Source organism: Bidens hawaiensis, unplaced genomic scaffold (assembly GCF_021521415.1).
Source record: "Bidens hawaiensis isolate Kalapana, Puna unplaced genomic scaffold, B.hawaiensis_p1.1 tig00036831_1, whole genome shotgun sequence".
Classification (NCBI taxonomy): Eukaryota; Viridiplantae; Streptophyta; class Magnoliopsida; order Asterales; family Asteraceae; genus Bidens; species Bidens hawaiensis.
In genome coordinates, this window is record NW_027505445.1 from 1 (window position 1) to 14,546 (window position 14,546).

The 14,546-nt window shown below is 39.2% G+C and overlaps 1 protein-coding gene and 1 long non-coding RNA gene across 2 annotated transcripts; one reads left to right on the forward strand and one right to left on the reverse strand.

Moving 5' to 3' along the window:
* Nucleotides 1–6,294: 6,294 nt before the first annotated feature.
* Nucleotides 6,295–8,518, forward strand: LOC143613230 (NADH dehydrogenase [ubiquinone] iron-sulfur protein 4, mitochondrial-like). Its single transcript, XM_077086995.1, has 5 exons — nucleotides 6,295–6,434; nucleotides 6,652–6,732; nucleotides 6,827–6,956; nucleotides 7,054–7,083; nucleotides 8,465–8,518. Exons 1-5 carry the CDS (start codon nucleotides 6,295–6,297, stop codon nucleotides 8,516–8,518), a joined length of 435 nt encoding a protein of 144 aa, XP_076943110.1.
* A 1,834-nt stretch (nucleotides 8,519–10,352) lies between these two features.
* On the reverse strand, nucleotides 10,353–10,899 carry LOC143613227 (uncharacterized). The gene is made up of 3 exons (XR_013150077.1): nucleotides 10,748–10,899; nucleotides 10,583–10,671; nucleotides 10,353–10,521 (listed from the first exon to the last, which is right to left on the reverse strand). It is a non-coding gene; the product is annotated as an uncharacterized LOC143613227 (long non-coding RNA).
* Nucleotides 10,900–14,546: the final 3,647 nt, after the last annotated feature.

The following is a 14,546-nucleotide window of genomic DNA, read 5'->3' on the forward strand; positions in this document are numbered from 1 at the left end:
ACAAATTTCCTTTTCTTTTATCTTCATAGTTTAATATCGTTTTCACTTATCATCTTTACGCAGGCGTGAATGTTGACGCATTCCAGGGTGGAGCGCAGAGGAGTACCTCTCCGCCAATGACGGTAGGCCCGGTCAGCCTACCTGAGGCGACGACCCAGGCGGCTGCGCCTGCGCCCGCTGGTTCAGTTGCTCACTCCTTTGAGCCGACTGTTCCAGCCGAGATGACGTCACCGCCGGCCGTGAGTGCGATTTTTACAGCATCCTTTACCGAGCCGGCGGTTACTATTGCTGCGGATTCCGCGGGCGGCGACCGCGGCGGCTGCTACCATGCCCCCGCCACCGGCAACGACGGCCGGGTCCATCAGGTACGCATGGGGCTTCTCGCCAATCTTTGCCACCTTCCCATCTGCCTGACCTCTTGGATGGATTTCCTTTGGGTTCAGGTGATGGGTTCGGTGGCTATCGGCCTGTTATTGACCCTACAGGTGCGTAGGGTTCTTTTGGCCCATTTTTTTACATATATTTTTTATCATCTTTTCCTAACTGCTTTTTGTTTTTTGCAGTGTCGGATTCCAATGAAGTGTATGTTCCACGATGGAACATTCGCCGAGGAACAACCCTTCGCACCCCTGTGGAGTGCGTGGAATGGGCTCGTCACGCTGCTCCCAGTGGTGCGTTGGGGGAAGCCATGGCTAGCTACCAGGAGGGTAGGCTAACCAATGAGCTTCGGGTTCTCCTCGCCCGGATGCAGCCGCGCGTCGAGCTGCTTTGTCGTGAAAACGACAAGTTAAAAGCAGCTCGCGCTAAAGAACAAGCTCAGGCGCGGGCTGTCCGGGAGGAGAACCAAAAACTTACCGCAGTGGCTGCGGAGAAGGAGAAGGCCTTCAAGGCCCTCGAGGTTGAAGTTCAGGCTCGCCTCGAGGCCCGTTCCAAGGCTGCCCAAGCTGTTAATGAACAGCTTCGGCTGGCTAAGGAAACTGCGAGGAACGCAACCGAGAGGGCCACCAAGGCTGAAGCTGTTGCTGAGCCTCTACGCGTGAAGAATGAAGAACTTAAAGCCAAATTAGAGGCTCTCCAGCAGGCTCATGATGCCTTGGCGATGGAGGACGCTAAGAAGCTTCAAGAAATCCTGGACCAGAGGGGGGTGCTTGACCATACCGAGCGTAAGCTAAAGGGCGTCGAAGAGGCTGCGGCTAAAGAAGTGTTGCTTGCCAACCTCAACAAGAGTGAAGCCGAACGCGCCCGTAACGAAGCTCAAGCTGCCCTCCAAGAAGCTCTGGTTGCCAAGGAATGGCTTTTTCGAGAAGCGTTGTCTCAGGTATGTTTTCATGTCTTTACGCTTTTCTTTGTAAATAGAGTTTTTGACACTTGTATTTTTCTTTGTAGGTTGTGCATCGGGTCTTCTCAGAGACATCTTACGACGATGCTATGAGCGCAGCCCTCAACGCTTCTCACGAGGATGGGGAAAAGGCCGGCTTCCTGCTTGGTCTAGGGTTCGTTGAGAAAGGCATCCCGCCTTCCAACTTCCCTTTATTCGATGTAGATACTGAAGCCATATATGACCAAGCAGTAAATCAATACGCCGCCTTCCCGCATCCGGTGGTGGAGAAGGTAAACGAAGTTGCTGCTGCTGATGATGGGCTAGCTATCCTCAAAGCTTTCCTTGAACTGCCACGCTCTACTGATGGGGCTGCTCCAAGTGGAAGTGGCCCTGAAGCCTGATCCTGAAGATCCCTTCCCGCTGCTAGGATAGATTTAGCTTGTATAGATTTATTTTCTTGTAGGCGGGTAGTTACCCGGCCATTCTTGTAATCAACCATTGTGAAATATAAATCTTTTTGCGGGTAAGACCGCTACTTTCGTTGGGTTCCTTGCTTTGTAAACGTTGTATGACTTGCATACTTTAGTTTAAATTAGCAATTTTCCAAGTGTTTTAGAATAAGTTAACCTTTGAACGTGGTAGATAATAGGTTGAAGTTTTGCTTCCACTTTCGTGATTGTGCGGGTATGACCGTCACTTGCACTTAGTAGGATGGCAAAACTTTACCTTTATCTAACCTGCGTGTAGGTTTTCCTCATCTTTTTATGAAATTTCTAAGTGTTTAGGATAAGTTAACCTTTGAACGTGGCAGATAACTGGTGTGAAGTTTTGCTTCCTCTTTAGTGATTGTGCGGGTAGGACCGTCACTTGCACTTAGTAGGATGGCTAAACTTTACCTATATCTGACCTGCGTGTAGGTTTTCCTCATCCTTTTGTTAGAAATTTTTATTTGAACCGTTCGACGCGCGGTTGTCAATAGGTTGTTGTTCAGCTCCCTTTTTCATGATTCATGCGGATAGACCGGCACTTTCATTTAATGGGATAACTGAACTTTTCCCCTTCAACTGACCTGCGTGAAGGTTTGTCGTTTTTTGGGTTTATGCGGGTTTTGCCGCCTTCCCCATGCACGACTTTTCATGTAATTATGCGGTGAAAACCGGCATATTAGTGTTGAATAAGTTAACCGTTCGACGCTTGGTTGTTGATAGGTTAGTGTTCAGTTTTCTCTCATGATTCATGCGGATAGACCGGCACTTTCATTTAGTGGGATAACTAAACTTTTCCCCTTCAACTGACCTGCGTGAAGGTTTGTCGTTTTTTGGGTTTATGCGGGTTATGCCGCCTTCCCCATGCAACGACTTTTCACGTAATTATGCGGTGAAAACCGGCATATTCGTGTTGATAAAGTATAAATGTAAAATTATCAGCATCGATGTTTTAAGGAGAATCATTTCCATTAGAAGTGGCTCTTGGCCTTTTCTTTACAAATTTGGAATTGATCTACATGCAAACTGTGTAAATGAGCTCCCTTCCATGTTGTTGGGATGGGAGTGCCATCGAGCCGATACGCACCTGGTTCGGGATCTCGTTCTTTACGCAGCATGTAGTCTCCATATTGAAGCTGGAATTTTATTCGTGTTTTCCCCAGCTGGGGTTCTACACGCATCAGCCTGCTCAGCGTTCATTGCGCCACGAGGTGCGCGAGCGTCCCATCTCTGACGAATGCCTCGACCATGTCCTTTACGTCTATGCATTCTTCGGTGTTGTGGCCTTTTGTCCTGTGAAATTCACAGTATTTGCTCCGATCAGCATTGTGGCGATGTCGGATTATTTGAGGCTTTGGCCATGGGAGCTCCTCGGTGGCGAATATCTCGGTGACGCTTTTGGTGAGCGGCGTCCATCTGGAGTTCTTGTTGGACTGTATGTTATCCCTTCCGCCTAACCGATGCTGCAAGCCGGATGAGGTCTCAAAGTTTACCCTTGACTGCCAAATGCCTAGCTTCCGCTTTTTGTTTAATCGGGTGGTAAGGACGTTGTCTTCCCTTGTTTTCTGGGTGTAGAGGTTTGTGCTCTGTGGGAGATCTCTACCCAGTTGCTTCTCCGTTTCCGCAAAGCGTTTAGCTGCTGTCATGATGGCATCCCATGTGGATGGCATGCCATCTTTACCTGTTAAGGTGCGGATGAGCTCTGGGTCGTTCGCGCCCTGTATGAAAGCAGCGCGAACAAGATCTTCGCTAATGTTACCCAGACTTAGCTTCTTCGAGTTGAAGCGAGTGATGAAGTCCAGCAAAGATTCATCTTTCTCTCGAATGCATTTGAGGATTGTCCATTGCTCCTCGGTATACTTTCTTTGCTGGCTGAAGTGTTGGCTAAACTTCTGTTGGAAGTCTGCCCAGTCGTAGATGTGGTTGACCGGTAGACGATCGAACCACGCTCTAGCAGCCCCCACCAGCGTCATTTGGAACATGTAACACCACGTAGGTTCCGTCCAACTACTGACGGTTGCCCCCGCTATGAATCTGTTCAAATGATCATCGGGGTCAGATTTACCATCATATGTACCTATGCTTGACATTTGTTTGGCACTTTTTGGGGCGATTGCTTCCGCAATGTCCTTTGCAAATTTGGATTTTCCCGCATTTGCAACGTTTGGTCTGAATGTTTTGGAGAAGTCGCGTGGACTTCCACCTGTGTTTTTTGGTTTGAAGGCTTGTCCCAAATGCCTTCTCGGTTGGGAGTCCGTTTCCTTACGCTTCCCTTTTGCCCTATGGCGAGGGTTCGCGTCGGAGTCGGATTCCTCCGAGTCATCCTCCGAGTATTTTTCGAATTCGTCAGCCTGTTGGACGGAACGCAAGCGTTCGTCCAACTCAGCCTGGAATTCCTTTTGACGTGCCTCCGCCCATGCCTTAACTTCATCGAGAGTTTGGCGGGGGAGTCTTGTTCGTTTCTCAAACTGGGTTTCGGTAAATCCCAGTGGGCGATTATTTACTGCACTTGCCCCAGCTGGGGTAGTGTTTGTAAGGACTGTGTTGCCGGTATTCCCCCCAGTAGCTGGGGTTGTGGTAACCAGAGTTTCTTTAACCATCTTAGAAGTTTGAAAAAACTGGAGAAAAATGTTCTAGCTTTATGCACGGATGGCGCCAATGAAGAAACACTAACCGGACCCCGGGCAGATTACGGATAACCTGGGGGTTAGGTAGATGTTTCCCACGAGGGGTTAGACCCTGAGAAGATGGTTCTTCTGATAACCTGCAAAACAGACACCGTGAGCTTGTCACTGAGAAGGGGGGGTTCCTCCTTGTGACCACCCTCCGGCGTGAGAATCAGACTAGATTGCTCTTTAAATATAAATGTATATTAAGAGATTGCTAGAGCAGATATCAGGTATAATATGATGATGCAAGATAAGATGAGATGATCATACCATTTGTGGTATTTATAGCCGAAGGTAGGTTTCCAAGGAGGTGTGGCCGGCTGCAACAGTGTTCCTGTTCAACCAACAGTAGCCTACGCACGTGCCCTGCTGGTAGTTGGTGGGTAGGCAGCGGCTGATAATGACCAGGCCTGCTGTATACCATTCCTTTTCCAACAACTGCCGGCTACGCACGTGGTATGACAGGAGTTGGTGAGTAGGCAGCGGCTAATAGTGACACAGTACAGGAGCATGCTGCTCGCCATACTGTTGTCAATAAGCTGTCGTATCTTTAGTCAGATCTTTTTCCCATACCTCGTCAGGTACAGTACAGAAGATCTTCCTGTATCGTATGGACTGGCTTATTTGGGCGGGAGTATTCCCCCTCCCGCCCTTGTGCGGGATTGTTCCCGGCTTTGCTCATTCCTTCAGGTGACACTGAATGACCGAGAGCTAAGTGCCTTGTGCGTGTAGCCTTGCTGCGCGGGTGGCCTTCCTTAATGGCTTGTATCCGAGGCTGCGGGGACAGGCGGAGTCCTTCACCATTGGGAGGCATTTCCTGCGGGAACAGCTTGCGTACTGCGCGTAAGGACGTCACGTCTCTGAGCATGGTTGGTCCTGCGGATCCAGTTGGTTTCTGCGCAGACGTCCCTGTTCAAGGTGAGTCTTGCGGGTCCAACTGTGCTCTGCTGGGACCTACCTCTTCACTAACAAGACGAAAGAGGTTCAAACAAAAAAAAAACAAACAAACAAAATTAAACAGTTAAAGGAATGAATTTGTTGATTTTAATAAATTCAACAGATGTTTAAAATCTTTTTGGTATATTTCACATAAATTTATTTGCTATTTTGAAGTGTTTCGAGAATGCCACCGAAAGGCTTATTTTTCTTTTCAAAAGTCTTTAAGCTATTAAAAGCTGTTTCAATCTTGTATAAACATTTTAAAAATATTATTTTAAAAAAAATATTAACAAAAACAACTGAAACACTTATGAATCTTGATTATAACTTTTATTATTATTATTATTATTATTATTATTTATTTTTTAACCTAATTTATGAGACAATAGTAAAGAAAACAAATTCATTAAATAATAACCAACTTTAACAATCGTTCGTTTTAAGTTAAAGCATTAACATCAAAGGAGCAGTGCTCTAGCGGTGCCCCAGTGACTTTCTTTAGGAAACGTTGTTGGTTTAAACCTCGTTCGTGATAAAATGTAGCGCGAGCCATAAATTTTACCATAATGGGTCTAAGGACGACCGGGCCGGGTCCACCAGCACTATTTGCGATCGTGAGCGTGGACGACCTTTTCCTAATGAATATCCATGTATTTAGTGGCGAAGCTTAAACAAAAACGCAGGAGAGCCGGGATCAAATTTTTGGATGAAAACCCGGGGGCTCGAATTTTTGAACGAAAACAGATACCCACCCTTTTTTGTGTACAAGGTCGACCGGACTTTTGTTTTCTTTGTAAGAGAAGAGAAGAAAAAAAAAAACCCTGTAATGCAATTTAAAGGGTATCATTTCTGATCTCTAGTTATTTCCCATCGAACAAAAATGGCGACATCTCTCCGTCGTCATACAGCTGCCAATCGATCTGTGCTTCCTCAATTACTCAATCGATTCTCTTCAGATGCTTTGTCCGTCGAGTACAAACCACCGTCTCCGGTATTCCAGAAGAGCATCTTCGTAGAAGGGTAACATCCGATCAATCCTTCATTTCCTTCGATACCCACTTACTTTCTCCAATTAAAATATAAATTTCTGTTTGTCAATTGACCGATTTCGAATCTAGGGTTTTCTTCATTACGATGTTAATTTGATAAAGTTAGGCATAAGTTATATTAACACTAAGTTCCCCAAATTAGGGTTTGTGTTGATAACATAATGTTATAACTTTTTTATTAATGTCAGGTTATTATCTATTCGAACAGCTTCACTGCAAGGTGCTGGTAAAGTTGGAAAATGGAACATCAATTTTATGTCCACACAAAAGTATGATTCTTTATTATCTACAATAATACTTCACAGTTATCAATTCTTAATTTGAACAAGTATAGTGAGCATATGGTTGTTCTGTTTTATGTAGATGGGAAAATCCGTTGATGGGTTGGACATCAACAGGGGATCCGTACGCAAATGTTGGTGACTCAGCGCTTAGTTTCAAAACTGAAGAAGATGCAAAAGCGTTTGCAGAAAGGCACGGTTGGGACTATACGGTGAGAATTGTATACAATATATTGTAATAATTTTAACTTTGTGTTTGTTATTCATTTTGTTTGTTACTTAATTGTTTAAGTGATTTGTTATTTGCAGGTGAAGAAGCACCAGACACCCTTGTTGAAGGTTTGTCACTCAACTTTAAGTCTATGTACTTGTTTAATTATTTTACGTGTAAAAGAGTAGATTTTTTTCATTATGCATAATCACATGGTATGCTTTATACAAAAAGGTCAAGTAGAAAAAAAAACTTGGCTAGAAAAAAATCATGTATGATACGTCTCATATTCACATTTGGTACATCAGTTATTTATAGCCCGTTTTGACCTGCTGCCAAACTTGCATGGTTTGCCACCTTTGTACTAGCCCAAAGGTTAGAGACTATATGCACTGCTCTCACATAGGCCTGTAAACGAACACGAACGGAGCAGTTTCGCATTCGTTCGTCTAACTTTAACTGCACAAATAAATGAGCCGAGTTTTCTTGTTCGTGCTCAATTGTTAATTAAATGGATATGCTCGTGTCCGTGTTTATTCGTTAATAGTTCAAAATAATGAATAGTTCATGTTCAAGAACGTAATAGAATGTGCATAATATAACATAGATAGACCAACATAACCAATCTAAAGCCAATTAAAGGAATATGAACAATGTGTTGGGCTTAAGATGTTATTAAAACTATACTAAATAGTTAAAACTACACTACATTAGTAATGGGTCTAAAATTTTAAATGAATATATAAATGTCCATAAAAGATTGAACTGAAACAAACATAGCCTAACAAACATATATGAACGAACGGGACGTATGCTCACTTCTATGCAGTTTATGCGGTAAAAAGTCGGATATCGGTCGAGGACTGATATTTGAGATATAGGTTATTGCGGTGGATTATCTGTAATTTTAGTATCATGTAGAATTTATATATATAGCAATTTAAAACTAACAATTCAATATACTCTCGCATCATTAACAAATTAACCTTTTGCAACTTGCAAAACACATTGTAGCAAGCATGAACTGATTAAGACTCAAAACACTAACGGTAAATACTAACAATTGAAAATTAAGACTTAAAACACTAATAGCTTCAATAAGAAGAAAGACGAATGGAACAACTAAGAAGGTCCTGACATAGGGAGAATCAGTGCTATATTGGTCAAATGTTGGTCAAATATGTCTATCGTCGATATTATCGGTACCGATATAATTTACACGGGGACCGATAACCGATATCTCACTGATATTGACTGCATAGGTTCATGTTCATTCTTTATATAAACAAACTAAAGAATTTTCTCACGCACATTCATTTTTTAGATAAACGAACTTTCCGTTCAACAGCACACTAAACATCTGGTTTGTTTACGGGTCTACTGTCACACCTTTTTGCTCAAATCATTGTCTCTACTGTTTGGTTCTAAACACTAATTACTGATCCACTGCATAATTGCATATGTCATCTTCTTTGTTGTTGAAAGTTTTTATCTTATTGGCAAATGTAGGCAAAAGCATATGCAGATAACTTCAAATGGAAGGGACTCCCGAAAACAGCCTGAGGTTGCTGCTTGTTTCATTTGAATAAGTCAGACTGTCTGGTGTACTTTCTCTCAATTATTTTCCGCTGCTTTGTATGATTAATGAAGATGATTCTAACGCTGGTTGAAACATTTGATTTACATTACAACCCCAGAGTCAAATATATATTTGAATCTACTACAAATAAATCAACTCAAAAAGACGTTTCATATTGTGTTGTAAAAAGCACGTCTATGCATCACGAGATAGTGACTGTAATATAATCTCGAGCTCATCTAAGCTCAACTTGATTTGAGTTTGTAGTAAGCCAATCTTGAGTAGCTAAAAAACAACTTTACACCACAAATCATGTTAATGTAACAGAGAACACCAGAACAGGTAGAACGAAACCGATTTAGTCACACCCTTAGGGGTTTCCTAGCTTTGAAGTAGGCTAGCCTTAAAAAGTGCCCGACTTTATCTAATATTGGATTATAAGCAGTATGTTATAAGCGGTATGTGTTTCGTATGTGTTTGACGAATTCATACATTAAAAAGAAAAATTAGACTTGTCACATGTTAGTGTACTACTAGAAAAATGAGTATTTGCGACCACATTTTCAGTCGCAAACGGTTGCAATTGCCCTATTGCGACCGTTTTGCAACGAAAAATGTGGTCAGAAAAACACACATCGCAATTGACCTATTGCGACTGTTTTGCGACCGATTTTAGCCTTGCGACCGACTAGTCGTTGCAGATCTTGCGATTACTGCTGCAGTCGCAGGTCTTGCGACCACTGCTGCCGTTGCAGAATTTGCGACCACTGTTGCAGGTGCAGATCTTGCGACCAATGCTGCAGTAGCAGATTTTGCGACCACCTCTGCAGTCGCAATCTTTTTTTCCACCTATTTGAAACCGTTATTTTATGCCACTATTCTGGTTCATTGCAATCACAATTTCCTTAGATAAATTATTAAAATGTTTTTATTTATATATATAAAAATATTTACAAAATCATATATAGATGCAAACACAAATCAAACTAAAAAAAATTCTATCAAAGATGTTTAGTATTAAGAAAACTAACAAAAGAAATAAAAAGAACATCACTTGTGCAGCCTCGGTTAGGCCAAGTCAGTGACTGCAAAAGCACCATCAACCGCCACTATTGCACACATGTGTGCCGGTTTTCATCATCCGAAATATAACTTTCGATCTTGGGTCATCTTGAACATTAAAATGGAGAATTCTCAACAGTCAAACCTGCAAAAGCTATTCTTCTTGCATCATTTGTTTATTAGAAACGAGATCCCGAGATCCCACTGGCTAGGTGCCTCTTAAAAAGTGTCGGACTCCTTAATACCTATCAAAGAGAGACAAAAGTAGAGGTTAGGATGAATCTAGGCTCCACATTAACCAATCATATGTGCATACAAAACAATAATTACCTAGGCTTCTTATTAATAGACAAGTTTTTGAAGGAAAAAAAGCAGGGAATTTTAACCAAAAATGCAGAAGCTAAATATATCTAACATATATAGATAATGAAATACAGTTCAGTAGTATGAAAAGTGTAATAACTAATAAGATGACACTAGATAATTTCTTGAGAATAAATCTGAGAGCAAAATTAGCCATTAATTAATATAGTATAAGTTTGATGAGATGAACGATTAAGTTTATGCTTTTGATTGATTGATAGATAGGAGAATCTAATTAATAGTACGAATGTGCAAGAGAAAGATTTACTGACATAAGTCTTGAGGAAAGTGATATCTTCTTTCATCAAGTGGAGGGTTCTTCTCGTCTTCAATGTCAGTCGGCATCCCTTTTCTTGTTTCAGATCTCCCTCTTCTGTTCTGCGGCTTCTGCCTTATCTTGAGAAACAAATAAACACCCAGAACTTAAAAAGAAAATGTTATATGACCCTTAAGTACCATTATTTTCCACTCTCACCCCTCCAAATGAATATAACTGAAAAGAAGTAATATAATTACTATCATTGATGCTTCTGATCATGCCCGACTGAATCCCCTGAACCACCTGCATTTAAGTTCAAGTTAGGTTTAAATAATTAAATTTTTAATTCAAATGTGTGATTTACCTGCGTTGAGTGGCCATGACACCCCAACCAGCATGTTTGGACATTTTCTCAACTTCAATACTCTCAGTAACAGTCTCAATTTGGTTATCCTATACACCAAAAGTTAATGATTCAACTAATTGCTAAAATGAGCCATCAACAAAATGACATTAATCACTCATGTACCTTAAGAAGAAGAGCATTGAATGTCTTTTCATCAAGTGCATTCTTAATTCTCAATAGTAACAATTTGAGTAAAGTTCCTGTAAAACAAAAATGAATATGATTTCTATTAAGTCACACCTTATTTTCTATTAGTCGTAGTGTGCTCTTTTCTGTATTTATTTTCATATGGAAAATCTTGATTTAAACCTTTATGCAAGAAGCCAGATTGTGCTCTCATGAAATGATGAGGGTTACAATAAAAAATTAGAATAGCTATCTTGTTAACGACTGAAACATGATAGCAAGAGTAATCTTTTAACTCTTATAGATGGATTTTTTGTTAAATTCATTCAGGGTTGATTTTTATTTGAAAACTAAATTATGAGCATATGTTCGTTTTATTTACTATTATCGATATTGAAGTTTAACTATATCCTTCTTAGAGTCAATTATCAGCCATCTTTATAGAACTACCCAATATCACCTATGTAGTAACACCTCATACCCCTCTCATAATATATATATATATATATATATATATATATATATATATATATCTCCGTCGAAAATCTATTTTACGGTATAGACGCTTATGACCTCCCCCTCTATGCCCTGCGGTAATGATTCCTCTGGCATTACGACCTTTACCACGATGATGCTGTCCATAGATCAAATTATTTCGTGGATTGGATTTCACTAGGGTAAGGATCCTAAGAGAACCCTTTGCAAATTGAGAACTTTGAGAACCATTTTGGACCACTAATAACACATTTAAAAAAAAAATTTAAAACAATCATAAAACAAAAAATAATAAAAATTTTAAAAAAGTAAAAAAACCAAAATTCATATATTTCATTCCGGTTTCATTAAAAAAAATAAAAAAACGTTGTATTATACACATATGTATAATTTTATTTAATCATTAGTTACGTAATATACACATATGTACAACATCATATATCTTAAATTATACACACGTGTACAAAAAAACATGTAAATGTACATATATGTATGTGTTATACATATGTGTATATAATTTAGCTAAACCGAGTTTTTTTTATGAAACCGGGATGATAAAATAAGAATTTTGGTTTTTTTACTTTTTTTGATTTTTGTGTTTTATTTTATTTTATGATATTTTTTATTTTTGGGTTTTTTGTGGTCCAAAATGGTTCTCATAGTTCTCAATTTCAAAAAGGTTCTCTCATGATCCTGATCTGTTTTTTTATTTTTTTTATGAAACCGGGATGTTAAAATAAGAATTTTGTTTTTTTTTACTTTTTTCATTTTTGTGTTTTTTTTTATTTTATGATTTTTTTTTATTTTTAGGTTTTTTATGGTTCAAAATGGTTCTCAAAGTTCTCAATTTCAAAAAGGTTCTCTCATGATCCTGATCCTATGTATATATATATGTGTGTGTGTGTAAACAATTAATACAAACAATCAAATTTAAGAGCATGTGACACAAACCTTTAATTTATCATACGGAAATTTACAAGATGTATCCCTGATCGTGTAACCGCAATCTCTAACTTTTGAGAAACAGTGTATATAGTTGCTACTGCCTGCAAGTAATGAAATCACATACAACATATCAAAATAGTGGTCACTGATAATATTAAAATTTTATGGAGTAAAGATGAATTAATTCAACACATTTAAATGAAAAAAGTAAACAAACAAAGAGGGTTGCAAACGAGTCGAGCCGCTCACGAGCTACTCGGGCTCAAATTGATAGAATACTCGAGACGAGCCGAGCTTTTTCGAGCTCGAGCCTTAGATAAGACTCGGTTAATTATCGTGTTTGAGTTTGAGCCTTGTGTATTTTTAGGTTTCACCTCTTTTGGACTTCTATATGTTAAGTTAACACTTCCGATCTTTGGCATGTTTAAGGTACAAAACAAGCTTGAGCCGAGCATAGGCTTGTTTAAGGTTGTTCTTAAAAATAATATATAAAGAAAAACTAAAAAATGTTAATAATCTAACTAATAAATAAACGAGCCGAGCCCAAGCTTAAAAAAACAACTCATGGGCCAAACTTTAGAAAAACAACTCAAAAGGAGCTGAGCTTTTAAAAAACAACTCAATACTAATCTTTAATTAGTATCTATGTGACATCCCACATCGGTTGGGAAGGAGAACTAAGCCTTCTTTATAAGGAGGTGGATACCTTCCCCATCATAACGCGTTTTGGGCGCTTAATGGCAGTGGATGAGAGGAGAATTCCACAGTTAAGCGTGCTCAGGTGGGAGAAGTATGAGGATGGGTGACCACCTGGGCAACCAAAAGCAAATCCGTGAGGCGATGGTGGTACGTCCCGGCCAAAGCGGACAATATTATGGTGCGGTGGTAGCTGGGTTGTTACAATCTAACCTATAAACTTTCCAAAGGCAAAGAGTTCTGTCAAAAACAGAATTTTCTTTAAACAATTTACAGTCAAATGTTGACTTTTGAGATAAAAAATGATCATCAGAATCCTAGCAACAAAGTGATTATGAATTTTAAAAGTGAATTTTTAATTATGAATAAGATTAAACTACAAGAAGCATAAAGTGACTATAATGGTTTTAAAATGGTAAAACTATAATGTGCGCATAAACATCAAAGCTCAGGCACGCGCATATGCATATAATTCAAAAAATTAACAACAATTACATGACAAACATAACAAACTAGGAAATAGATTTAAATAATTAAATGTTTAATTCAAATATGTGATTAACTAGTACAAACCTTTGCCTTTGAAAACATAAAGAATCGCCACAGTTGTTCCCTGAATTACAGGAAATAATGGAATTAGGGTTGATTTATGAGGATTAAACATAAACATGTAAGAGATTATGAACTTACTAGTAATCTGAGACAATGGATAATACTAGTTGACTTGAAACTAACGAGTGTGACTTTCAAGTAATGGTCAACAAATCACTTTTCATATAAGTACTAAGTACCCAACCCGTTTATTTTTTAAAATAGCTGATTTGAATGAATGCAAAGGGCCAAAAGTATTAAAATCTTACAACCACTTCAACACAACTTTATTCTAGAAAAACAGTATAAATATTTTTAAATTATTGGATGTTCTCATAACTATGTCAACACTTTGTTATTATTTATAATTAAAATTGCCTCGTCTACGATTTCTATACCTGCGGTGACCGGCCATGACAACCCAATCAGCGTGTTTGGATCATATGATGTATCCTTGATCATGCATACAACATATCAAAATAGAGGTCACTGAAATTTCTACAGAGTAAAATTAAATTAATTCCACACAGCAACATTATCTGTCACATTTAAATGCAAAAAGTAAACAAACAAATAGGGTGCAAACATGCTAAACTGCTAGCGAGTTACTCGAGCCAAGCCTTGTTGTATTTTTAACTTTCACCTCTTTTGGATTTCTATATATTAAGCTAACACTTCACAGACGAGCTCAAGCCAAACTTTTGCTCGTTTAAGGTACGAAACGAGCTTGAGCTGAGTTGTGGCTCGTTTAAGGTACTATACACTCAAGTTGAGCTTTGGCTCGTTTAAAGCTTTTCCCAAAATATATAAAAATTATAAAAAATGTATAACAAATAATAAATAAATAATAAACGAGCCAACTGCGAGCTTAAAAAACAACTCACAAGCCAAACTTGAACTTTAGATGTTGTTTTTTATACACCAAATGAAACATGTGCTAATATTGGTGTCAAGTTTTATAGACCAAATGATATGAGATCAAACATTATTAAAAGAACTATGATTCATTTAGACCACCTGCAAACTTGCCCTAAATTGCAACCAGAGCTGAAAATAATATGTAATCTCT

Excerpts from the sequence above, each read along its gene's own strand:
- LOC143613230 (XM_077086995.1), top strand. The coding sequence starts at position 6,295 with ATGGCGACATCTCTCCGTCGTCATACAGCTGCCAATCGATCTGTGCTT. Across the intron at positions 6,957-7,053 it reads GGCACGGTTGGGACTATACG|GTGAAGAAGCACCAGACACC; the intron begins GTGAGAATTGTA and ends TGTTATTTGCAG. Across the intron at positions 7,084-8,464 it reads ACCAGACACCCTTGTTGAAG|GCAAAAGCATATGCAGATAA; the intron begins GTTTGTCACTCA and ends TGGCAAATGTAG.